Source organism: Aulostomus chinensis, chromosome 9, assembly GCF_037954235.1.
Source record: "Aulostomus chinensis isolate RoL2024-O1b breed Wild chromosome 9, RoL_Achi_v1.0, whole genome shotgun sequence".
Lineage (NCBI taxonomy): Eukaryota > Metazoa > Chordata > Actinopteri > Syngnathiformes > Aulostomidae > Aulostomus > Aulostomus chinensis.
In genome coordinates this window covers 17,147,901-17,173,141 of record NC_141328.1, presented here as the reverse complement: position 1 = coordinate 17,173,141, position 25,241 = coordinate 17,147,901, and the positions used below count along the sequence as shown (strand labels likewise).

The following is a 25,241-nucleotide window of genomic DNA, read 5'->3' as shown; positions in this document are numbered from 1 at the left end:
CCATGGCCGCAGTACCTCGGGATGTTTTCCACTACTCGCATTAATACTAATATGACACGGACAACTCAGATGAGGGCTTATGTCGAACAGTGGTCAGCGAGAACCATAAGTAGCCAAAGTATGAAGCTAACTAGTAACCGTCCTGATAAGACAAAACATGGATGTATTAAAAGCTTAATAAAACCATTTGGGCATAATTTGGGTTATATTTCAATAGTGTAATGGGTACTCAAAAATATGACACTAAATTAAGACTCAATGGAAGCTTTGAGGATTGAAGTATCAATAATTGTTTGTTTTTTTCATTCAAATAATAGTTTTAGACACTGACGGTACCTCAAGAATCACAAATGGGTCCTAACTGCAATGCTTTTGCTCCTCTGGATTTATTATAGTTTGAAGTTTATCATGCAAAAGTTCCTAAATTCGAAATTTAGCATCCCTGTACTCACGAGCATAAACAACAATCAGAAACATCCAAAAAGCAATGAAAGGCACTCAAGTGTGACTTCTTAGCTGTTTCCCTCAGAAGATATACCACTTTACAATAATTGCACATAATAACAATTCATGTGTAGTGTTATAATTAACCATTCATTAATGCTCTTTGTGACCCCTTATTACAAGGCAGGGGACCACCACCACAACCCATCCTCCAATTTTTCCCTCCATCTTTTCTTTAACCTTGAAAGTTAACATGAACAACATTGAAAAATGATTACTGCACACATTAGTTAAAGGTTATTTAAGCATTAACTAGCCGTTCTTATTGTACACCTATAATATAGTCTTACACGTTTTGTGTAATTTTGTTATAGTTTCGAGAACAAGTGAACTGAACATTTGTTTCCCACCAACCTGCTTACAGTAGTTTCATTGTTGCTAAGCTATTAGCATTTTCCTGTAGCTTCGCTTGTTACATTTCTCTGGGGGTATCATTGTTATGATACTTCATTTATTAACTCGTAGCTTGGTAGCTTTCCCAAAAATGCACATTGGTGTTATCATGTTAACTCCATGGAGAGTTGGTTAACCAACAAATAGGTTTGCTGCAGTTTTATCTACAGCTGAGATCCTGAGCTCCTTCTTCCAGAAGCAATTAGTTTTCAAGGAAGTGGTGCTAAAGATAACAAGGCATGGGTCTGGTGACATTATTGACAGCAGTGCTTTGATTAAATGAGTCATGGAGGTCAGAGTCAGGTTGATAAAGACTCCAAACCTGACTGCAGGAATCTGAATCTGAAGTGTCTTGACAACCTGCCATCCAATCACAACAATATGGATGCAACGGTGAAAGAGGAACAAGATGGATGATGAAGAGGAGCACATACAAATCCTATTATAGATTTACTTTAGATCTCGTTATTGAACATGCCACAGCTGTATGAATGCTTTATTGATGTCTCATCTCACAGCTGCTGAACCTCCCTTGATGAAAGATTTTTATTTTTTCAGTGGTAGGTTAATGACATCTTAAGGCACAACTTTGTATTGTGACTGCTATCGATTTGTTGTTGTTGTTAAGTTAGAGAAGTTGTTTTTCAGGGATGCTGTCATTTGTGTGGGGATGTACTTGTGTATATGCAGCTGCAGGATAAATGTTTATAAATGGTAGTAAAATACATTCAGATTATTTGATATTTTGATGACAAATACACACCAGTACATAGTTTTGGGTTACACTCGTACATTAGTCTTTTCAAATGCAGTGTTTTTTAGATTAGTTATCCCGATCTAGAAACTGTCATAGCTACAGTTGATAGCGACACTACGTTCCTGTTTCACCACTCTTATGGCAGTCAAAAATCAGACTTCACATCTAAGTGCACCTGTGTGAGAATGTCAGAGTAATCATGAGTAATCACTGAGCCTGCAGGAGGTAAATCTGTAAAGGCTACAAACAAGGCCTTTGTGTCTGTGATCGTGTGTGTCTACAAGCTTCACCTTGCTGTAGCGACATACAAGGTTTGTCCAGATGTCTGGTGTTGTGTTTTCATTCCACTTCATGCAATTTACCTACAAAACAGTCAGTCTAGTGATCCCGCCTTCAAATAAAGGCAAGGCAAGGCAAATTTATTTGTATAGCACATTTCATACACAGGGCAATTCAATGTGCTTTACGTGAATAGATTAAAATACAGGAAGGAAATAGAAAGACATTAGCGAAAAATCAAATGAAATGAAGAGAAAAGAAAAGAGAGAAAGTCAGTGCAGACTATGAATAGGCACATGAGAAGAGGAAAGTTTTCAGCCTGGTTTTGAAGATATCCACGCTTGGAGAAAGTTTGACCTCCATTGGTAGCTTGTTCCACTGATTTGCAGCATAGTAACTAAATGCAGCTTCTCCGTGTTTCTTTGTCACTGCGAAGCACCAGTTGTCCTGAGTTCACAGAACTCAGATTTCTACAAGGTGTATATGTTCTAAACATGTCACACAGGTAATTGGGAGCTAACCCCTTAAGTGATTTGTATTCGAACAGTCATGCTTTGAAGTCTATTCTCTGACTCACTGGAAGCCGGTGTAAAGTCTTCAGAACTGGTTTGATGTGTTCTGTTCTTGTGGTACGAGTTAGAACCCTGGCAGCAGCATTTTGGATCAATTGTAGCTGCTTAATGTTCTTTGTAGGAAGGCCTGTTAGCAGACCTTTACAATAGGCAGCAATTGCTTTTCATCTATTATGTTTTTTTTAGATGTGGGGTTGAATGTTTACTCTGAAAGTTTTGGACAGAAAGTCAAGTTTTTTTGTTGTTAGTAGCTACTGTAAGTTAGCATCACGCCGTCTCGTTTGGGCTGGTTGCTGTATGTTTACACTACTTAATAACTGTGATTATTCCTGAAAGTTGTTAACCCAGTTCATTACAGTGGAACTTTATGCTGTGTTGTTATTCCTGATGTGGTTTCAGGCTTTCCTTTTTTTAATTAGCTGTAGCTATCGGCCGGTCATTTCACATCCCATCAGCTGACACACATGCAGTGTGTTCTCCACCAATCGCAGCTGCACATCTATAAATAGGAAATGCCTCCTGCTGTGTATTCCTGTGTTCCTGAAAATCCAACTTTTTGGTCGAAGGATAACTCACATGATTTTGTTCTGCAAATCCCAAGTCAGACACATGTTTGAGTATTAATGAGCATATTATTTTATGCCATAATACATGTGCAGGGTTGTCCTGACATATTCAACAAACGGTGTGTTATAAATTCATCCATTCAATAATGAAAGCATAACATCTTCTGAATGTTTTACACACTTGCCAAGTTTATTTTCTGCGTTATGTTGCCATTTTTATGTGTTTCTTGGCATGTGATGTGTTCTATGTATGTGTGTGTATGTGTTCCCCCGTGTTCAGGAGCGGTGGTCATTGCTTTCGTGGTCTGCTGGCTGCCCTATCACGCTCGCCGCCTCATGTTCTGCTACATCTCCGAGTGGTCTGAGTGAGTAACGATTATTCCTCTGTATCTCACGGTAAAGGACACACCAGACCATTCTCTCTCGCTCTCTCTCTCTCTCTCTCTCTCTCTCAATCACACACTCACTTTCACACACACGTGGAAAGTCTGAATACACCAAGACCTGCAGACTGACACACACTCACACATATTGGCTACAGGGGTGATTTATAGGCTCATCAGTTAAGAGCATCAGATGGAGGAGCAGGATACATACATCTTCTTGATTAGATTGACTTTGTTTAACATTCTCATCTTGTCTGTCTCTCTCTTCTAACAATTAGCTCTTCGAAACTGTATTATTTCCTTAATTCAATCAAACTCACTGTTTCCTTCAGTGCTGGGAAAGCCTCTTTCTTCTACTCCATGTGACGGATGGACATTTCAATGAGAGAACACAAGAATCCTGTAAAGTCTCCACCTGTTCAGTCAATATACATCAAACCAATCACAAGATCATTCATGCCACCCGCATTCAGAGAAAATTCACTTTGCTTGATGTCATAAATTGTCATTTTAATCCAGTCCGTCCATCTGCTAATCAATGTTTCATTCCTAAAATTGAGACCATTAAAATCTTATGATGATGTTGTAGAAAGAATGAGGCGAGTGCTGCACTGGGTTCAGAAGAGTGAGAATATGAATTGGTAAAATAAAATTTAAAAAAACCCACATAATCATGTGGTCCTCAGGGATGAGGGACAAAAGTCAAATTGCCATTAACTGAAGTGAAATGACCACCCAGATTATCTGCATGGAGAATCTTCTGTGGGAACTAGACAAAATTAATTTAAAAGTCCTTAGTCCTTAAACTGGATACACCTCATGATGTAATTGTAGGATATTAGGTGACAAAAATGGAACATTGATAATAATTATTTAATGTTCAAATTTATTGTTAAATTTACTGGTTGCAGTATATATACTCCTTCCACAACTCCCCCAACCAACATCCAGCCATCAATAATCACATTTGAAGTCACAACCAACTGCAAACTGTAACTTATTTAATATTAATTACAGAACAGGCTTCTAAGACCCCCATACCCCACCCCTCACACACATACACACACAAACAACAAGTCAAACATCAAAGATGATTACTTTTATACCAACCAGTTCTGCCCACCCGATCAATCATACAGATACAGTACATCTGTTGGTCTGCTAGGAGCACTTTTATCAGATAAGCCGCTGCTGAAATATCAGTTTGAGCAGCCATCCATACCGGTCACCTTACCAATCGCAAAGAAAACAACCCTCCTGAACTGGTAAGACGGAAAGAATCTCTCAACCTCTCAGTTATCTGAAGGCGCATCAATAGGCAAAGCAGAAGAAGAAATATCACACTCACTCAACAGATGCTGGACTCCATTCATCAATATCATATGACTTAACACAAACAGTATATGGACCCTGGATAAGCAAGCCGATGACTCAATGATCAACTCCTACCACTGCAGCAGCGTGACAGTGTCACTGAGATAAGGAAGTCAGCTACACACACACACACACACACACACACACACATATATATATATATATATATATATATATATATATATATATGAAAAGGTTTCAAACCCAGATATGATGATGTCATCCCTCCTTGGCGGTGTACTTTCCCGATGCCCTCTGGTTTATTTATCACAAAAAACCTGTACCGTCAACATCTAATATGGTGGCAGCTTAGCCAGTACTGCTAAATACCTCCCACCAACCATGTTGTTTTTTTTAAAACTGTGTCGAAGGATTTGCCTTTTTTCTCCCCCTCATCCACATTACTTCCATCACGGTATTTTGAAGTTTGAGGGAAATGGCAGACATGACTCTTAGATTATTCTAATCCCTTCCATGGAGTTTATTTATTGTAGCTTAATTCATGTGATGTACTAGTTAAAGCTACTCAAGGCTGTACTGGACTCAAAAATAGCTGTTCAATACAATACCTCCACTGTTTTTAATAATAATAATATTCAATGTACTTTGGAACTGCAGATGATAATAGAACTTGAAAAAACGATTCTGCCATTTATAGCTATAATCACACAATGGTCAGAAAAAGCAAAGGTCATCAGCAGCCACTGCTAGCAGCCTCTGCTAACAGTAATGCTAGCAGCCTCTGCTAACAGTAATGCTAGCTCAGAGAGGTTTTGGTTTCTCTGACAATGAATGACTATTAGTCATGCTGACTCGCCGTTCGCTAGCTGTCTGTAACTGGGTGGGTGTTGTTGATGGTCGACAGAAGAATACCCCATGGGTGAATCAGTGTGGGGTTTGCAGCTGGCTGGAATGTATCTGTGATGGTTAAACACAAGATGCACGCATGGTCAATCACCAGCATCTGTGACGTGATGCCAGCATCATCTCGACAGAACGGCTGCAGAGAAAGCTTCAAACAGCTATGTTATGAGTAACTTGCCACTTTCAAGGACAGTTCTTGTGCTATCATATCAACATATTCCTTGTTTTCTGTGTGTCACTGAACGCCTCCTAGACTTCCATTGTGATGGCGAGGCATGCGCCTGCCCATTGATGTCATTGGTGACGACCGTTTCCAACAAACAATCGAATTTTATAACCAAACAGTAAACCAAAGTGTGTTTCTGAAGACACTGCATGGGAGAAATAGGCCATTCAATAATAGAATCTTCATTCATATTTGAACAGACAGCTCCGGCTTCCTCCCACAATCCAAAGACATGCAAGAGGGGACTAGATTAATCGGATACTCTAAACTGACCATCGGTGTGGCCATCCAGGGTGAACCCCGCCTCTCGCCCGAAGGCACCTTGGATAGGGTCCAGCCCCCTACCCTACCCGTAACAGGATAAGCAGTAGAAAATGGATGGATGGATGTACTTGCAACATTTAATAGCAGATTTTTTTGGCTCCTTACAGCATCTGTCAGCTCATCATCATGGGCTTGAAGTGGACGCTGGGCAGAGCTGCTCTGCTGAATTCATCGTTGGTCAGAGCTACCATTGTGGCTATGAAATATGAGTTCAGATTCTTTTTCCTTTCCAGAAAATCCAGTTGACAGCACTGTTTTTTAATAGTGGGTTAAAATAAAAATAAACATCAGCAGAAATCCCCAGTGTTTTACTGAATTAATCAGACTGAGCAGTTTTCAATGGCAGGTGGAAAATACAAAGTGTGTCGAGATAACGCGCCATTTCATAAGTCATTTGGAATGTTACTCATATTCTTTTAGTGACACCAGCCTGTACACTCTTGGCAAATAGATACATAAAATGTAGTTGGATTCCAACAGCTTAAACATTCTTCTCCTGTCAGGAAGATAGTACTTCCTGTTCCCAAGGGGCAAATAAACATTAATTATTCAGCACCCGAACTCCAGGAATTAAACGGAGGAAAATCTGTGTTTCTCAACTTCAGGAATCTCAGTCTGCTTGAGGGATTTCTGAACAGATGATTTGAATCATTGAGTAGCTGAAGGAATCTTAATGTTCTGCCAAGACAATGTCAATATGACCAATTTTCCCTCACGAATGTATCCAAGAGGGCGGCACGGTGGTGCAGTGGTCAGCACTGTGGCCTCACAGCAAGAAAGTACCGGGTTTGAGTCCCAGCTCAAGCACAGGATCTTTCTGTGTGGAGTCTCCATGTTCTCCCTGTTCCTGTGTGGGTTCTCTCTGGTACTCCAGCTTCCTCCCACAGTCCAAAGACATCAAGAGGGGACGAGGCTGATTGATACTCTAAATTGACTGTAGGTGTGGCTGTGAGTGTGAATGGTTGTCTGTCTCTATGTGTTGGTCCTGTGATGGACTGGCGACCTGTCCAGGGTGAACCCAGCCTCTGGCTGCTGGGATAGCCTCCATCCCTTAACAGGATAAGTGGAAGAAAATGGATGGATGGCTGTTTTTGGTAACATTATTGAGGCAACATTATTATTATTATTTTTATTATTTGAAAATTAATCCTCAGAATGACACAAGAAAAAGTTGTTGTTATTTAACGATCCATGGTAATGACATCGTTCCCACAAATTTTCAACATTTGATTGTAGGAATGATCTACAATAATAAACACCCTTTTTTATACAATAAAAAAAAACAAGAAAAAAAATTGTATTTTCGAATACTAAATTCAAAATCTAATGAACGGTCCCTGCTCGGTGGGTTTTCTCCTGAAGTAATGATGCACGTCACGCGGGGGCTGGAGGTGTGTTGATTTAAATTAAAAGTAGAAGTTGTATCGAGAACATCTGTTTCATTTTAACCCATCTCGTTTTAAAGCCCCTTTAGAAGTGCACAATTTGGTTCCTCTGATCAGTCTGTTTAAAGATATAGACGATATTAATATCAGATGTGTGTGTGTCTGTGTGCCATTATTGAGAGCAAAGAATTGTTATTATTCTCTCAGTAGGTTTTTGCCAGAGGCCCCCAGGAAACCACATAAAAACAAACCTCCAGCATTGTAGGAGGACAGTCTTCCACAGCTTGGATGGAATAGGGTGTCATTTTGGAAATAACTTTGTTCTGCATGGTAGAAGGTGGTAATAAAAGAAGGTCACACTGACTTCCAGCAAAGCTGATTGAGAGAAAATGACAAGAAAACCCGACTTTTTTCCTCTACTCTTCTCTCTGGTGGAATTGTTCTGAGGTGCTCCTTATGTTCCTCCAGAGACAGAAAAAACTCGTGAATGTGGACTGACGTCATCCTCACTTACTCACTGGAAATGTCACAAGACTGCCGTGATCACCTGCTGTTAGATTATTGGTGGTTTTCGGCAACAGCGGGAAGGTCGGAGAAGCAGCTTTAGTCGTTTGCTTCTACCAACTGTGGAATACCAGCAGATACCAGGGAAGCAGCTCACTAAATGTTTTTTTTTTAAAAAAAAAAGCTTAGGACTTATTTCTTTTCTTTAGCCTTTAGCTCCCTCTGCACTTGCTATCCGCTTCACTTTATGATTTCTGTTCAGCTTTTATTGTCTTTTAAAATGATATGAACATTCAAGGAACATGTTTTTATGTTCTTCCCTGTTTGTCTGTTCTTGTATCATGGAGATATATATATATATATATATATATATATATATATATATATATATATATATATATATATATATATATATATATATATAGGCTAGTCTTTCAGTTACATTAGACTTTTTTCCCCTTTTTGATTCGTCATCAGTAAGCATCCACCTCATTTTCCTGCTAGCCTGCTGCTGCTATCTGTGTTTAGCTCCACCTACCTCCGCTACAATCTTGACATTTGCATTTAATATCTTGTATTGTTATAGTCAGTGTGTGTGCAAATCTAAACACTTGGGACTAATTCCTACACCCACAGAGGCTTAAAATGGCACAACACTCAGAAATACGTTTATTGTAGTCCCGAGGTCTTTTATTTTTTTCCGCTAAATGCCTGAAACAAAGTTTGGGGTTCACACAAGTTTATAATTTTCTGTAATTTTTGTGGATACTCAAGGAGAGTGAGAGGCAGGGTTGCAGCGTGAATGTCCTTGTTATGTTCCAGCCTTGGTTGTTGTCAAATTTTCAACTGTTGATTATAGGAACATTATCTAAAATAATAAACACCTGTTAAAAAAAATGTAAAAAAAAAAAAGTATTTTAGAATATTAAATTCAAAATCCAATGAACGGTCCCTGCTCGGTGGGTTTTCCCCTGAGGTAATGATGCACTTCATCCAGGGGCTGGAGGTGTTTTGACGTGAAACATCCGTCACAGATGGATGTGGACTGGCGTTAGGAGTGCTGTTGGAGCCGGTAGCAGTCACGACCAGTCAAATATTTAGCTTTTGGTTTCCTAGTAGCAGCAATCTTCAATGGTCTATTCATAACAGAGAAACTTCTTCAGAGTGCATTTGCCACAAGAGAAAATGTCCTTGAAGGGCAGTCACTGAATCACCACCTTTTAAAAAGCCAGCACCTGTGGTCGAAAGTTCTCCTGTATTTCATTGTGATGAAAATTATATTTATATATTTATATATATTTATTTATTTCCGGAGTGATTCCAAACTCCTCCTGGTTCATGTGTCATCCTCCATTACCTAAACAGACTCCGCAGGATTACCTAAGTGTAAATATAATGAAAAGGTCATGTCCAATAGAATCCCTGGTGCCCTCCTCAATCCCTCCCTCATTCATCTTTCATGGTGTCCCCGTATGCCGACAGACACACACATCATTGACTCTCTTCACACTTCAGTGACCCTTGTCTCTGGCCTCTTGTGGCCTTCAGGAGCAGAACAGATCAATAAACCAGATTCTAGTAACTGAGATGATGCTCCCGCTGGAGCTTCTTTGGATATATTGATCAATGATGACTTATAACCTTATATTTTCCCTTTTATTGTATGTTTCTTCAGACACAAACCCACTTATCCTCTCTCCACCCATCACCATGAAGCCTTTGCACATGTTGAAACCCAATGTTCTCTTTAGAGATGTAGTTTTTGATGTAGTAGGACACAAAAGAATTTCTATCTTGTTTTACGTCCTTGTTCTGGCTGCTGTATTGCATCATGGCTAGTTTCTAACAACAGCAGTAGCTATTTTCTCATAAATGTGCATTCATCCAACTCTGCCCCCCCTACCTTTGTTGATCTTTAAAAGATTCAAAGTTTGTTTGTTTTTTTCTATCTTGTGCCAGCACAAAGTATTTTTTTTATCAACTGACCAACAAAAACCAGGGGCCTCATGTACAAGGAGATGTACACGCACAAAAATGGAATGAAGGATTCTGAACTTTGGTGATGCATTCAAAATGTGAGCAGGTCACAGGCGGGGAAACCATTCTGGCATAAAATCTTAAAATAAAGAAGCCGTTATGTTTCTTTTTGTGTACTTTGTGTCCATTTCATTCAGTATCTCAATTCCATGGCTTCTTTCTGTTGTCAGATCTTTTGTTGAACTCACCAGGTTCGTCAGTCAGCCTTTGATTGAATTGCGCTTCAAGCATCAGTTCGCATCCCTTTGACACGCCGCAGGCATTGAAGGCCGTATGTAAACACAACAGGTCCAGCTGTGACGTTTAACATGAGCCTAGTGACAGTTGTTGCAATCAGTAATCAATAATCTATTGGAGCTGCTATGCTGACCGCATTAGGTGTGCATGACTATTTTTGTCCTGACTGCATTACGCCGTGGTCCCTCAGGCATAAATAACAACAAAACTCCACAGAATTGTGTGGAAAAACAAACACCCGTCAGCGGTAATTAGAATAACACCTTCGTAGCAGAAGCAGCATTGTGCATCAACGCTCATAGTCCCAGTTAAAGTCAGTTAGTTCAGCTAGGACTTATTTTGCCATTATAACTATTTAAATGAAGATTGTATTTTATCACTTGTGGCCCAGAGTTTTCTACTGCTTATCCTGTTATGGTCGCGGGGGGGCTGGAACCTATCCCAGCATCCTCTGGGCAAGAGGTGGGGTTCACCCTGCGCCAACACATAGAGACAGACAACCATTCACACTCACAGTCACACCTACAGTCAATTTAGAGTATCAATCAGCCTCGTCCCCTCTTGATGTCTTTGGACTGTGGAGGAAGCTGGAGTACCAGAGAGAACCCACACAGGAACAGGTAGAACATGAAGACTCCACAAAGAATGATCCCGTGCTGGAGCCAGGACTCAAACCCGGAACCTTCTTGCTGTGAGACGACAGTGCTGACCACTGCACCACCGTGCCGCCCCTGTGATTGTTCCATTTTTTTTCATTCGTCTTTCTTTGGCAGATCTTCAGTCTTGGCCCCTGCATCATCCCTAGTGTGTGTGAGAGAGAGACACACTAGACATTATTAAATGACAATCAAGAGTGAGTTGATATGGTATGCAAAACTGACCTTAAAAGTAACGTTACTGATACACAATCCTCATTTCTGCATGCGGGTCCATCCTCCTCCTCACACATTTATCTTAACACATAAAGAGGAAGACTTTACATAGTAAACATGACAAAACTGAATCAAGTCTAACCGCTTCAACAGAACCTAAACACAACAGCACAACTCGAACAAAACCACTTGGCCATGACCTTTTAGAGGTTAACTGCTTGAGATTTGAATGCTCCAGAACACTGCAATACACATCATGTTGAACGTGTACTTTTCTTTTACTCTTGATCCTGTTATAAACTCAAAATCACATTTACTTTTACCAGAGTACAATCTTATCTGAGTATTACTGGAGTAAAGGAACTACATACTTCCCCCAGGTCCAACATGTTGTGGTCTTCATTTTTCATTTCACCCTTCATTCTGTTTGCTCTTCAGTCTTTCTGTACCCTTTTTCATCTTATGTAATTATCTCCTGCTGTGGCGCTTAATCCTCCTTTTCCTGCTTCTTCCTGTTGCAATCAAAAGGAAAAGGAATAAGCACTTTCCTGAACTTGTGTGTACTGTAAGTCGTAGATTTAAATTCAACGTTAACTGTAATTAAAGCTCAGAGATCAACCTTCTTTTAAGTTGCTTGAAATACAATGAAGTATTGCCAGAATCTGAAGTGTGGGGGAGTTTAACATTTAGAGCTAGTTCTAGATGCTTTCACGGACAAACGTGAACTACGTTCCCTTCAGGCAGCAGAAGAAGCATTCCCTCCACGGTCCGTCTGATTCCAATTTGTGTTTCCTAACTCTTACCGGAGCTTTGGCAACATTAATAAGCTGGCTGAGATCCTGCTGTACAAACTGGCACACCATTCCTGAACATTTGATCTGTTAATGATGTTGGAGGCATTCCTGCCAGCGAATCAGCAAAGCCCCCCGAATGAGCAGTGACATCTTAAGAGAAGATTAGTGGCTCAGTGTAATACATGCTCACCAGTCATTAGCATGCACCAGGCATCACTCTCTACGGCTGGCTTGACAACTCTCCTTAGCTTATCGTCATGTAACTGCTGTCTAGAATGAAACAAGACCTCGTTTGCCTTCATGTTATATTTTATATGCTTTTTGTTATTGCAGAGCACAGTTGGTGAGATGAGTGACCTTCAGGGGGTCGTTTAAAGCCAGGCTATCATTTTAAATAACTTTATCGTGAGCTTTATTACGTCATTTCAACCTGCAAATAAATCAGTGAGCGCACAGGGGGATGTCAAGCTTTAGAGCAGCAAATGGGTTCAACTGTGGGCCACTTTTTTCATTACTGTTTAGTTGGCAATTTGGACTGTACGGCAGGAAATACACAGGCCAGAATGTGGCCCATATTCTTTTTTCTGTTAATCTCGTAATTTGTTTCAGCTTTAATACATTTTAGGTATCGATTCATGCAGTCTTTTTGTGTCACGTATACTTTTCACTTCTTTCTGGTGTCTTGGCTGCATTAGAGATTTTGGGAAAGGAATCAATTTGATTTTATTTGCAGGTTCATCCAGGTTAAAAAATAAAGCGTGTGTGAACACACATAACAGACATATCACAAGTTTTTAAATAAAGGCAGTGAAAGAACTGTGGCACGTGTCCCTTTACCATAATTATCTTTGTAGAAACACAGAGAAACTCCAGCCTAATGCCTGCACGATAAGATTTAAAACCAGTTCTTGTTAGTCTATCTAACGTCCAGCCCGCCCATGTCTGCTGTCACACAGCTATTGTCTGGAGCTCCTCTTTTTATCCAGACTTGCTAAGACAGGAAGCCCCACAAAAGCTTTGTAACACGCTGACATGGTTAAACTACTAGGGTTTGTGTCTCTCTGGCAGAGATAAAAAAATCAAAAAGCCATTTCCTATTTTTTTCCCACCAAATGGAACATTCAAAAAAAATAACAGACGATAGGTGAGTTATTATTTTCCATCCATCCATTTTATATACCGCACATCCATTAATTAAAATTAACAATGTCTGTCCCAAAGTCAATTTTTTTATGGCTTTGTTGATTGTGGTACAATCTATGTTAATAACAGTGAAAAATCCCTTTATCTGATATCATTTCAAAGATGTGCGTATGTTTAATACGCCTGCAATGATTATTTGCGCCTCCTGAATTTCGGTTTGAGGCTGATTGAAGCGTTTACTGCCAGCCACGTAGTCGTAGAAAAATACCATTTCAAGTCGGATTGACACGATATTTTGACTTTTTCCTAACATCGTGTAAACATACTAAATGCCTTCAAACATTTTTATGTAAAATTCATGAGAAATAATAGTCACATTAATGCTAATATTTTGCAAAGTGTGCTTTCAGGATATTTAGTGGCATACCAAATCAAGTGTAATAATTAATTAAATAAACCACCTTTTTTTTTAATCTCAATAAAATGATAATGTCCTTAAGTCAAATGACTCAGGAGGTTTTTCTAAACATGGCGGAGATTAAACGCCTACACGTACACGACATGCTGGATGTCGAAAAAGTTTCCAGGCTCAAGTTGCCTTTCGTTGAAGAATTGCTTTCGAGAGTTTTCTGCTCTCAAACACTGCAGGACAGGAATTTGTGGCATGTGCCCACATTAATCATACACTCGGTCTGACAGTGGGGAAAAATACATCTGTGTCAACATGTTGAAGCACCACCACCCCCCCCCCCTTCCCCAGCTTCCTGCATGTGTTTTTAACCTGCAATGCATCACCATTTTGATGATTGATTTTATAAGAAACTGACACTGCAGCAAGAAAGACGGCACAGAAATCAGTGACATATTTGTTTTAAAAAGTGCCGATAAAACACTGAACGCTGAAATCTATAATTATTCCGGTCCCTTCAGTGTCGTTTAACGTTGCAGTATTTGTGTATCTTCCCCGAGTTATTAAAACTGCAAAAGCAACTCCACGCTGTCGTCCGTGAACTTCGATTGACAAAGAAAGAGAGAATTTGGCACATTCAACAATTCTCCTCTGCTGAGACTTAAATCGCCAATATGTTTATTAATTACAGCTGAGATAAATATAATTAAATTAACATTTAAAGCAGAGGTTGTAAAGACATTTTTGTAAAAAGGTTAAAATTCTACCATTGCAAATTATTTCAGCCTGTTAAGGTACAATCAACTGTAGTGCAAAGTAAGTCAATAAATAGTAGTAATAATAATCATAGTAATAGTAATCTTATTTATAAACCACGATTCAAATGCAAATTACAAAGTGCTTTACATAAAAAACATGAAAACCAGGAACAGGAAATAATGCAGAAAAGTTGTTCACAATTATAAAACCAACATTAATAAATGTAAGTGCAATTTAGGAGAGTGCCATTTTGAAAAAAAGTGTTGTGAAGAGAGGTTTAACAAAAGAGAACTACTCAGTAGCCGGTCCAATTAAAGTTGGAGGTGCACAAACATTTTCTCAAGATTTGCTGCAGGACAGCTCACGTTATTAAAAGACAGAAGGACAAATCAAAGAATTTAGATTAACGGCCTGAGGTTCTAATCCACATGTAGCCTGTTGGGGTTGGTTGTGTTTGGTTCATACGTCTGAGATCAGTTCCAGACATGATTTTCTGTTTGTCTTCATCCCTGTTGGATCATGCCTGAAAAAATTGTAAGGATAATCCACAGAATGTGTAAGTAGCATTACACCCCCATGCACCCTTGGGGTTTCTCCTGAGTTTGAACAGGGTGGATGGGTTAAGGCAGGTAGTGGAGTGGAGTGGAGCTGCACCCTAATGCAGAGCTGGAACGCAGACAGAATTTGATTAAACTAAAATGTTAAAAATAAAAATTAAACAATATGTAAATTTAACAGGCAGGGAAGCGCAACAGACGAACTGACAGATATCCATACATAAACGTGATTTGGACAGCCCAGGAGGAAAAAATCTGAATTCCACTTGTTTTCCAATCCACAAAATAAATTTACAGCGCACCGACCTTCTGCCCTCAAGCCCTACCCACCTAAACACACACACATTCATAAAAGTCAATTAATTCTTGAGAGGTGACGTTAAAAACACCGGCTTTTGTACTGCATGGAAATGAAGATGAATCTGACTGTGCACGGACTGACTGATGCTAACGGTACCGTTGGCCACCTGCTGGCTAGTGAGAGAACAGCCAACATTTGCGTTACAGTGAGCTAAAAATGGTCAGTAGCTCAAATCATGTCATCAATGTTAAGAAACACAACTTAATATTTATAGTTACTCCTAATTCTTTATTCATCGCTCCATTGCAGTTTTTCCATGTTGCCTCTCCCCACAACACGTTCAGCTACTCTAACACAAAAGTTAGCTAGTAAGCTAAATGATAGGAAGGAATGGAGGTCTCTGCAGATGCTAACCTCTGTCTTTTATTGCACTGCCACTGCTGTGGAGGGTTAGCATCATCCACCAGCTCATCCTGTTTGCTGTCCTCATTGTTTCCATTTCCTGCCGTGAAACTGAACTCATCTGCCATAACATTCTGACCCCCGCTCCTCTCCTGTCTTCAATACTCACAGGAATGACTGGCAAATATTTAAGCAGGCAGGCAAAAGGCCCCCTGGTTATTCAGAGCACTTCATGTTTCAGCTTGCATATTAAATATTAAGCAATGGACAACACACACATCCTTAAAATCTCATGTTGGGTGACCTGAAACAATTTACATCGAGGATAATTGACATTCTGGTTGCTACAGCTGCTGGTGTGTGCCACTGGTGGACAAAATCAGCCTTTTGTGTGTGAGATGTGGTAAAATGTGGCAATTTGATGGTCTAGGATGAGAAGTTGCTATCTCAGAACCATGTGAAATCGTTTTTTGCTCGGATGATTTATCGTATACCATGTATAAACCCACAGTGATCCGATGAATGCGAGTCAAAGCACCTTCCTGCAGTGGCTCCAATACAAATTAAATGTTCCACTCTCTAGAACAGGATGTCATAGTCAATAGCGTCTACAGAGACAAGTTCCTTTTCTCTGCTACAATTATCAGGTCATTTGTAAAAACTAGCAAAGCTGAGCGGAATGATCCTCTAAATATCCTCAGTTAAACTATCACTGGTGAAAAATCAAACAGTTGAATGTTATATAAGGAAAAAGGTAATCTTAGAAACACAACTGGTATAAAAGCACCGACTGACACAGTGGATAGAGAAAAGGCTTGTAAGAAGAGAATTAATAATTAGTGACCTGAAAGAACTCTCAAGACCGGAGCTGTGGCTAATTTGTATTCTGCAACTGAAAAATATGTCACGGATCACAAAATGAAGAAATAATAACAATGTTTGAGTCACAATACAGCTGGTGGAGAAGAGCAGCTAGAGAATAGAGGACAATTTGTAAAATTCTACAAATAATACCCACAGTCAATTTCCTGTTCAATGACTATATTACACAAACCTTAGCAAAGTCCCAGAGGAGATTTTATATATATATATATATATATATATATATATATATATATATATATATATATATATATATATATATATATATAATATGGTGGTGCAGTGGTTAGCACTGTTGCCTCACAGTAAGAAGGTTCCAGGTTCGGGCACGGAATCTTTCTGTGTGAGTCTTCATGTTCTCCCTGTTCCTGCGTGGGTTCTCTCTGGTACTCCAGCTTCCTCCCACAGTCCAAAGACATCAAGAGGGGACGAGGCTGATTGATACTCTAAATTGACTGTAGGTGTGAGTGTGAGTGTGAATGGTTGTCTGTCTCTATGTGTCACCCTGGACTGGTGACCTGTCCAGGGTGAACCCCGCCTCTCACCTGAAGGCTGCTGGGATAGGCTCCAGCCCCCCATGAACCTTAACAGGAATAAGCAGAAGACAATGGATGTATGGAGAGAGATATATATATATATATATATATATATATATATATATATATATACACGTGTGTGTGTGTGTGTGTGTGTGAACTGACCAACCTGTTTCCACTGGTTCACTAGATTATCTACTCTGGCACAAGCAGCCATCATTGTAGTCGATGTTTGATGCCTCGATTACTGATGTGGTCTTTGCAGTTGTGGAAACAACTCATTCATGTTCATTGTGAGCGTGTGATTTCAGACAGGCTGGCACGGAAACAAGCCTTCGAGCTGGCAGTGTGTAATTTCTAAGAACTGTTGTACAAATTCATCAAAATTAGCTTAATAGGACAACAATGACTCTTGTGTTCTCCCGCAGTGGCCTGTATGACTTCTACCACTATTTCTACATGCTGACCAACGCCCTGTTCTACGTCAGCTCTGCCATCAATCCGGTCCTATACAACCTGGTGTCCACCACCTACCGTCAGATCTTCTTCTCCACGCTGCGCTACATCTGCATGCCCTGTCGCCACTCGCCCAGGAGACACCGCTACCCACTGACACGCCACTCCATCAGCATCTCCAGTAACCACACCCTCTCCACCAACATCATCAAAGAGACAGCATACTGATGGAGCTGGACTGTGAAGGATTTACATTGACATACTTTAATCCATCAATTTACTATTTCTGGTCCAATGTCATTCTGCTACTGGGTGGATTGGCGACCAGTACAGAGATCATCAGTCATTGAGGTGCTTCTCAGTACCTCTGTGATTTCCTTTCAGATACACATTTGTGTTTTTATGTGTGTTCATGAAATGTTTGAAGAATCATACGAAACTAAATGTGACGATGGAAGATGAAGAAAAGGAGGAACATATGGGAAGACTCTTCAAGAAGGTATTGCATGTACTTCAGACGCATGCGCTCGGTGCTGTAAAGTGTCAGTGATTCTGATGTGTCAGTGTTTAAGCATCCACGTTCTCCTGAAAAGACCCCGTCACAGACGTTCTAATGCAACAAACCTTTGTGCAACTATGGGTGAATACAGAACTGTCCCTTTTTCCCCTCACTAAATCAGTGGGAGGAAATGGTTCAGGTTTATAAAACTGCTGCACTTCAAGAGTTTAATCTTACCAGTTTTGGGCTGAACCACTGTTTCTTTGATGGAATGCACAACCAAAGAATCATGCCAAGCAGAGAGGCCTCTATGCTAAAGATGGGCGTGAGTAATCTGTTCCTTGATTAATCATTCTTGTCTGAGGCTGACGACTGACCCCACCACTATTAAATAGAATACCCAGGTCTACTGGACTAGCAGCTCTACTCCCCAGGCCGAATGACACTCCTTTTGTTCACTTTGGCCACTTTGTTTTAGAACCAGTGAAGCTAGCAGAATCAATAAACTCTTCTTGATTGTTGGGGTTGGACTAATAGTGTAATTAATGTTTACATGTAACATTTGTATGCCTGTTTTCAAAGCCAACGTTGATAACGGTTCATGTTTGGGTCAAATTTGGCCCACATCAGAGGCAGAAGAGCCAAACGTGGCTCAAACGAGGTCCAAATGCGACTGCTATCTGGGACATACTCAACAGTAGATGCCTCATCAAACAATTTCTCAAACTGGAAAATCATTACTAGCGTCCATCCTTTCGCAAAACGTATTTCCCACCCAGGGCGGGATTTTTAGCAAAAACTTGGGCAAACTACACAGTAAAGTTCCATCACTGTCTACAGACTGTAGACAGTGATGGAACTTTACTGTGTAGTCACTAGAACAACGGAAACTGTGGGCGTCATGATGCTATTGAGTGGGCCTTCAACAGCACACACCACTGGTGTATCAGCAGGCTTTGAAATGGCAAGAAGGGAACCCTTGTGAGATAGAGTCACAGTTTATATTACGGCTCTCGTCAACCCAATTTGGGGGTTCTGAACAAATTAAATTTTGGTGAGAAGGTTGTGGACCTTTTTAAAGTAAGGTTCACCAACATGTACAGAACCTGTCCCTGCCCACCCCCCCCCCTTCCCTTTTTTTTTTAACAACGAATGTCTCTTCTCCTGTCTCCTCCTGTCTTCATTATTAGCTTATACCAGAACTTTGGTTGTTCTGAAGAGAACAATTCCATCAACCTTAATCAGTTCTTGTCTCACCATTTAAACCAAACAAGAATGTCACTTTTGAATGTCATAAATGTTATGTTTAGTCCTGCTTTTAAATGGGAGGTCAGTGGGTGGACAAAGACGCGGCACTAACAGTTCAAATGTTTGCACTTGACCGTGTGGATCAATTGGCTCCAACTGATCGGCATTGATTGGAACACAAAACCTGCTTCACACATACAGCGAGCTGTCAGGGCTCCACTGTCAAAAATATCCATGGAGGAACAGAAAGCTTAGCGCCTCTGCCAGTAGCTTCTGCTCATTTATTTCATTTCAGCCACAAAGTTGCAAACTCCTTGTCTCCTTGAAATGGGAAAAGGATTTATTGCCTGTAAAACAATGGAAGAGGATCATTATAAGAAGTACAGTAACTTATTGTTAGCCAGGGGAAGTGGTAGGGTGCTAAGGCAAAAACCTGACCCTATGGGGAGAACCAAGAGCGATTTAGTTGCAGCTGCGACTGCTGTGAACCACTGTTCTTTGGCAACACGTACAGCTGTTTATCTCATTGGTGGTGTTTTAGATTGAGGTTTATTTTGAGCACAGCATTTAGTGGCAATCCAATTCGCTCCTCATAGGGAAAACCGTGGGACAGCTAGCACAGAATTATGTTAACCTTAATTTCCACCAGAAGCAGCTACATCACGTTACAGCCGCGTCACGACAGCCGGAGCTGATGGCGGCCATTATAGACAATGCTTCAGTTTCTACCACAGAGCCCTTTTGGGACACGCCTTAAATGCAGTGCAGAGCACAGCCTCACAAGGAAAACACATCAAGTCTATTTTTGACAGAAGGCGTGTCGATCTGCGCAGAGCTGATCGAGCAGGACAGGAATCTCCCGGGCAAATGCATTGTGAATCTGGTCAGTTCACTCCTTGTGCAAACTTCTAATTGCAAAAAGGACACAATATAACCAAATAAAAAAATTCTATCTGTATGTGATAGAAACATTTATACTTGGAGACCACAAAGAAGTCCGCGGCGGAAATTGCAGCTGTGCAATTGTGTGGAGGGTGGAAATGATCGGCGCTGCAGGCAGGTCACAACGCAGCTGTGCCTGGTGGAAATTCTGGGTTAAGAATCAACACCAATTCCCGAGACAGGTAGTAGTGTTCTTTTCGTGTGGTGAGCAGGAAATTAGATGTAAGGTCTCCGGCCAGGGGGGTCTTTTTCTCAGGGTTTGTCACACACCCTCAGTGTGTGTTACCTTTTGTACAAACACTCTTTACCAAGTGTATCAGACACACCTGTGCTTTCAGAAAACTCCAACTCAGTGTTCGTATACAGTACTTACCTATGCTTGACTTCTCTTTACTGTTACAATTACAGTTTAAAATTGAATCCCTTCAAATTGTGAATCAAACATTATATGGATTTTTAGGCAAATGTGTATTTTATTACAAATAGTGTGAAAAATTGCAGTTTCTATACCTCAATCTAAAAGGTCCATAAATGTGCTGCATTTTAAACCAAACCTAACAGAGATACATATTATTGGATGGGTTATAGACACTGCTAATATCAAATATGCCAAAATTTTACAGCTGATGGCAGATATTTACCGTCATCGATATTACCTGTATAAAAAAAATTCTATCCTTTTATCAAATTTTTTTACATACTAACACATGTAAACATTGTGAGTTTGATCAACTACATTTTTTTTTTTTAATTTCCAAATCCCTTGGAAAGACCATACATCATGTTTTTTCAGCATAGTCTTTTCAAAAGATAACCTAATTTTCAGGTAAATTCCTGCATTTTGACGTTTGTTATTTCAGTTTTGTGACGCATCACGTGACAACAGATCAGCCTGCCATTGGACCTATGATGCCGTGTTCCGCACTACAGTTTTAATCTAACAGACAACAGCAACCAAAAACTGACTGTGTAGGTTTAAACACACCGAACTACAACCCCACAAACCAGCATTTGATGCCCTGCAGCATCATTTGTTTTAACAGCCTCTGCTGTGACGGTACCTTGATGATTAAGATGCTTTGGCGAGGCAGCACATGACATTCTGTAATCTGAAGGACTGGCGAGATTTCCCATTTCTGTGTAACTTTAATGTATCCTGATGGAAAACGACAGAGGTAGTTTAATGAATGAAACTCTCAGTTGTCCAATTACTGTCTATCTGGCTGTTAGAGTTTCAGTTTTTGAAAAGTGGCAGATGGAGCCCATTCAATTAAAATGTAGGATCATTACGCGGTACACAATGCACTTGACGCATAGTGATATCTTAAGATCTTGAGCTTGGTTTATACTTCTGGGCCAAAGCAACGCTGTAATTTATGGCATATATATAATATATATTATATATATATAATATATATATTATATATATTATATTATATATATATATATAGCAACACAAAATACTGTCCAAAAAATGCAATGACCATCCACACTCAGGCTTTGTTCAATGAAGCTTTTCATTCAGGCAGCCATTATTCAAAGTAAGCCCTTCTGCACCTCAGACCTCTGTACCTGCTCCCAGCAGGGCAAGGTGTCCTTTGAGTAGATGTATGATATCCTGTTCTGCTGAGGTTGCAATGGATGGATTGGCCCTGTCATTTCACTCTGTGAGATTGCTTGTAGGAACACCAATAATCCTGAAGGCTGGGTTTTCCATGCGTGTGAGTTTGGCCCAGGTGTTGAACATGTAACATGTGAAAGAAGAAGGTAGAAGAGTAAGTTAAGATGGGCTGAATGATGCTCTGGTGCCTTGTCTTAATTTCCGGTGTCAAAGCTGACCATGCTCCAATGGCGGTAGTCAATATGGCAGCATTCCTGTGCTGCCTGAAGGAGACATACTGAGAATGCTCTTTTGGCAGTGCTGAGTTCTTCCAGTTAGCCGTCTGCTAATTTTTGGATGAATAATTTTGTTGACTGGCTCTGCTGGACAACCCAAAATGTTACTTTGTGCGAGGATAATAATTTCCGAAAGCAAACATGTCATTTCATGGGGATTGTGTTGTGCTCTGAAGAATTTAACAATCATTTTATGGATGAAACAGTCCTGCTGAGTACAGCTACTTCCTGTTAGCCCTCCGCTAATTTCAGTGGGGACTTCCAAAAATGTTACTGGAGCATTCCCAAAATGTTACAGTTACACTGAATGAAGCATTCATTGGCAAATTGGTAACTGAAACTCTGAGCGCTGTTTGTTCCGTTTCAGCTGCCATATTTGAAAATGCACGAAGAAACCCAACAGAGCAGCACAGAAGCCCCTCTGCAAACTAGTGGTCAGATATTGTAATTGCAGATACAGTGCCGCCTGAACACTGCAGAAGTATAAACGCTCGTGAGCTACGATGTCAGTACCAGGATTTAACGCGGATGTATAAACCAGTCTACCAGTCAGGGCTGGAACCATAAGCTATTCTCCCTGTACTGTTGAAAGATCTGGGCGCTGATTCCATTTGCGTTGATTCTTAAGAACTGCAATTAAAACACAATACGAATCCCAACTGGCAGATAAGACACGAATGAATAAAGGACTCCATTATCTTTAAGTTTCCTTTCAAAATAATGAAGTATCCTACCCCCTCCTGAAAAAAAAGAAATTACCAGATCTTTATGGAAAAAAAATCATTTTGCTATATGAATGACATTTTTTTTTCCCCCCTTGGTTTCCATGACTGCAGTCTCAGTGTAGGCAAAGCAACATTTTGAAATATTTGTATCGGAAGAGAAGAACCACCTGTAGTAGTTTGGGTACTGTTCACTCTTTGCACTCGTACATACATATGGGTTATTTGTTTGTTTTGATGTTGTATTGACTGCTGTGTAACTCCAGTGACTGTTTTGGTTCCCAACTTGTATATGAATATGATAAAAGTACCTGATAATACTGCAGCCTATACGCTCCAGACAGAAAGCCACATGATTGTTGAACAAGGTCTTTTACGTACGCAGTGAGAGGAATTGGGTTTTGTGTGACTGTGATGTTCATCAGTGTAGGAAATGAACGGACTGCCGGCGATAGCGTTGCTTGTGTTACCAATTTTCTCCATGGGTGCACTTGTATGCTCCCTCCTATAGCGCCCTGTAACTTACAACTGATGTGGATTATGAAAGTGCCCCTTCTGCTCAAGTCGCTGCTTCTCTTGTGCTTTTTTTCCTACATTTGTCGGCTTTTATAGAACCAAGTGAGACTGATGAATGGGTAACACTTAGAACGCTTTATTCACAGAAATTGATGTCCAGCTGGTACTGAGAAAAAAACAACAAAACAAGCCTTTCAGCGCCCAAGGTTTTTCCCATTAAAGGAATATGCCAACTTTGTGGGGAGCATGCCTATTGTCCATCCTCCCCAGAGCCAGACAAGATGAGAGGTAAGCTTCCCTTCTCTATGCCTGTATTAGGGAGACGGAACCCACTGAGTCCTCATGAATGCTCGTTAGCTTAGCGAAATTAATGGTAGTAGTTGGGCAAGTTAGCGTTCTTTCATTTTGCTCTCTCACATCCTCCTCATTTTTTTTCTTTCAAATTGATCAGGATCTTGGTTTGTCCAGAAGTAATCCTCCTCCACAAAGTCAGCTGTAACTAGTAGGGGCGGTTGGTCTTTTACCAAAGGATCGCTGGTTCAATCCTGACATCCCCCAGTGACCCTGTTGAAGTGTCTTTGAGCAAGAAACCAAACCTCCAATTGCTCCTGCATGAGCAGGTTTTATGGCAGCCTCCGCAGTCTGTGTGTGTGTGTGTGTGTGTGTGTGTGTAAATGGTATTATAGAAGAACTTTCATCAAAAAGAAAAATGTATTTGTCAGTATGGTTATGTTCTGTAGCCTATGGGGCTACTGCTGTTTTTCCAGAGCCAAGTCAGCAACAAGGGCAACATGAGCACCAGTAAAGGATGGACGTTGGAAGGAGGTCCGCGGGTCACCAGCTGAAGTGGTGCGGCCTTCAGCAGAGGCTTTGTTGCACTACGCTCCATTTCATGGCTTTAATGGAAGTATGCTAACTTGCGCACCAACTATCATTCATGTCGCTAAGCTAATTAACAGCTAATCTCAGCTAAATCTCCTAAAAAAGTCAGCACATTCCTTCAAAAAGAAAACAACATGAAAAAAATGACGAAATGAAATAATCCACTTTTACACAATACACACTGCTGCTAATTCTTTTGTTACTTTGTACTGTTACAAATACTTGACACTGCTACCAGTTTCATTGTGCATCACGGCAACAAAAAAAAAAAATGTAAGCCTCCGTGTATATTCTCTTTTACTACAATTACTCTTGTGAATACTGTGTTTTGATGTCAGTTCTGCTTTGTATTAGTTGAAGACTGTAATTCTGTTTTATTCGTGCAGTATCTTTGTTGTCGAATCTGTGTCAAGTCATCTATTCTTCATTTGGCTGAAACAACAGATTTTCTAACTGATAGTTCAAACAGGCAGCCGAAGTGAATGAAATGTAAAAAATACATCAGTCAGTACTGTGCGTATCCCTTTTCTGTACTGTGTTCTTCACAGTACAACCTGTATATGGATGTATTATAACTTGAATGTGTCTTGGCCAGTGTTCATTGTATTTATATGAATTTTACGTATTTTGACGAATGATTCACATCCATTATTTATCTGCACTTCACACGTTCCTCAAATGTTCTTTCATATCAATGTTTAAAAAAAAAAAAAGAAGAAAAATTAAAGATGATATACTGCCATGTTGGGACTATGCAGTTTGCGCTACCTCTCTCTCTCTTGCTCTCTTGATTTCTCTCTCCCAGCCTTGCAAGAATACACAAACAATTAAATAAAGGCACCCCCACACAGACAAATACACTCAGCACTTAGCAGAACCGTGTTTGACCTTTCCTAATGTACACTCATGACAATTGATAGCTCAGGGCTTTAAAAAACAAATGTCACTCAGCCAGCGGATGCATCCAGCACAGAAGGCTGCTGCCACCTTTTAAAACCAGCCGTGTGTCTTACTTAC

The 25,241-nt window shown here is 40.3% G+C and overlaps 1 protein-coding gene across 2 annotated transcripts in view; it reads left to right on the top strand.

The window, feature by feature from the left end:
• ntsr1 (neurotensin receptor 1 (high affinity)) overlaps positions 1-21,570 on the top strand; it is a 64,460-nt gene extending 42,890 nt beyond the window's left edge. The window contains exons 3-4 of one of the 2 annotated variants that reach the window (XM_086214012.1): positions 3,352-3,436; positions 17,492-21,570. In XM_086214012.1, the coding sequence (XP_086070138.1) occupies positions 3,352-3,436; positions 17,492-17,747 (341 nt within the window). In that variant the 3' untranslated portion in view covers positions 17,748-21,570. Of the gene's footprint in view, positions 1-3,351; positions 3,437-3,789; positions 4,390-17,491 lie in introns of those variants that run through there. The other variant, XM_086214013.1, reaches the window with a different exon arrangement.
• Positions 21,571-25,241: the final 3,671 nt, after the last annotated feature.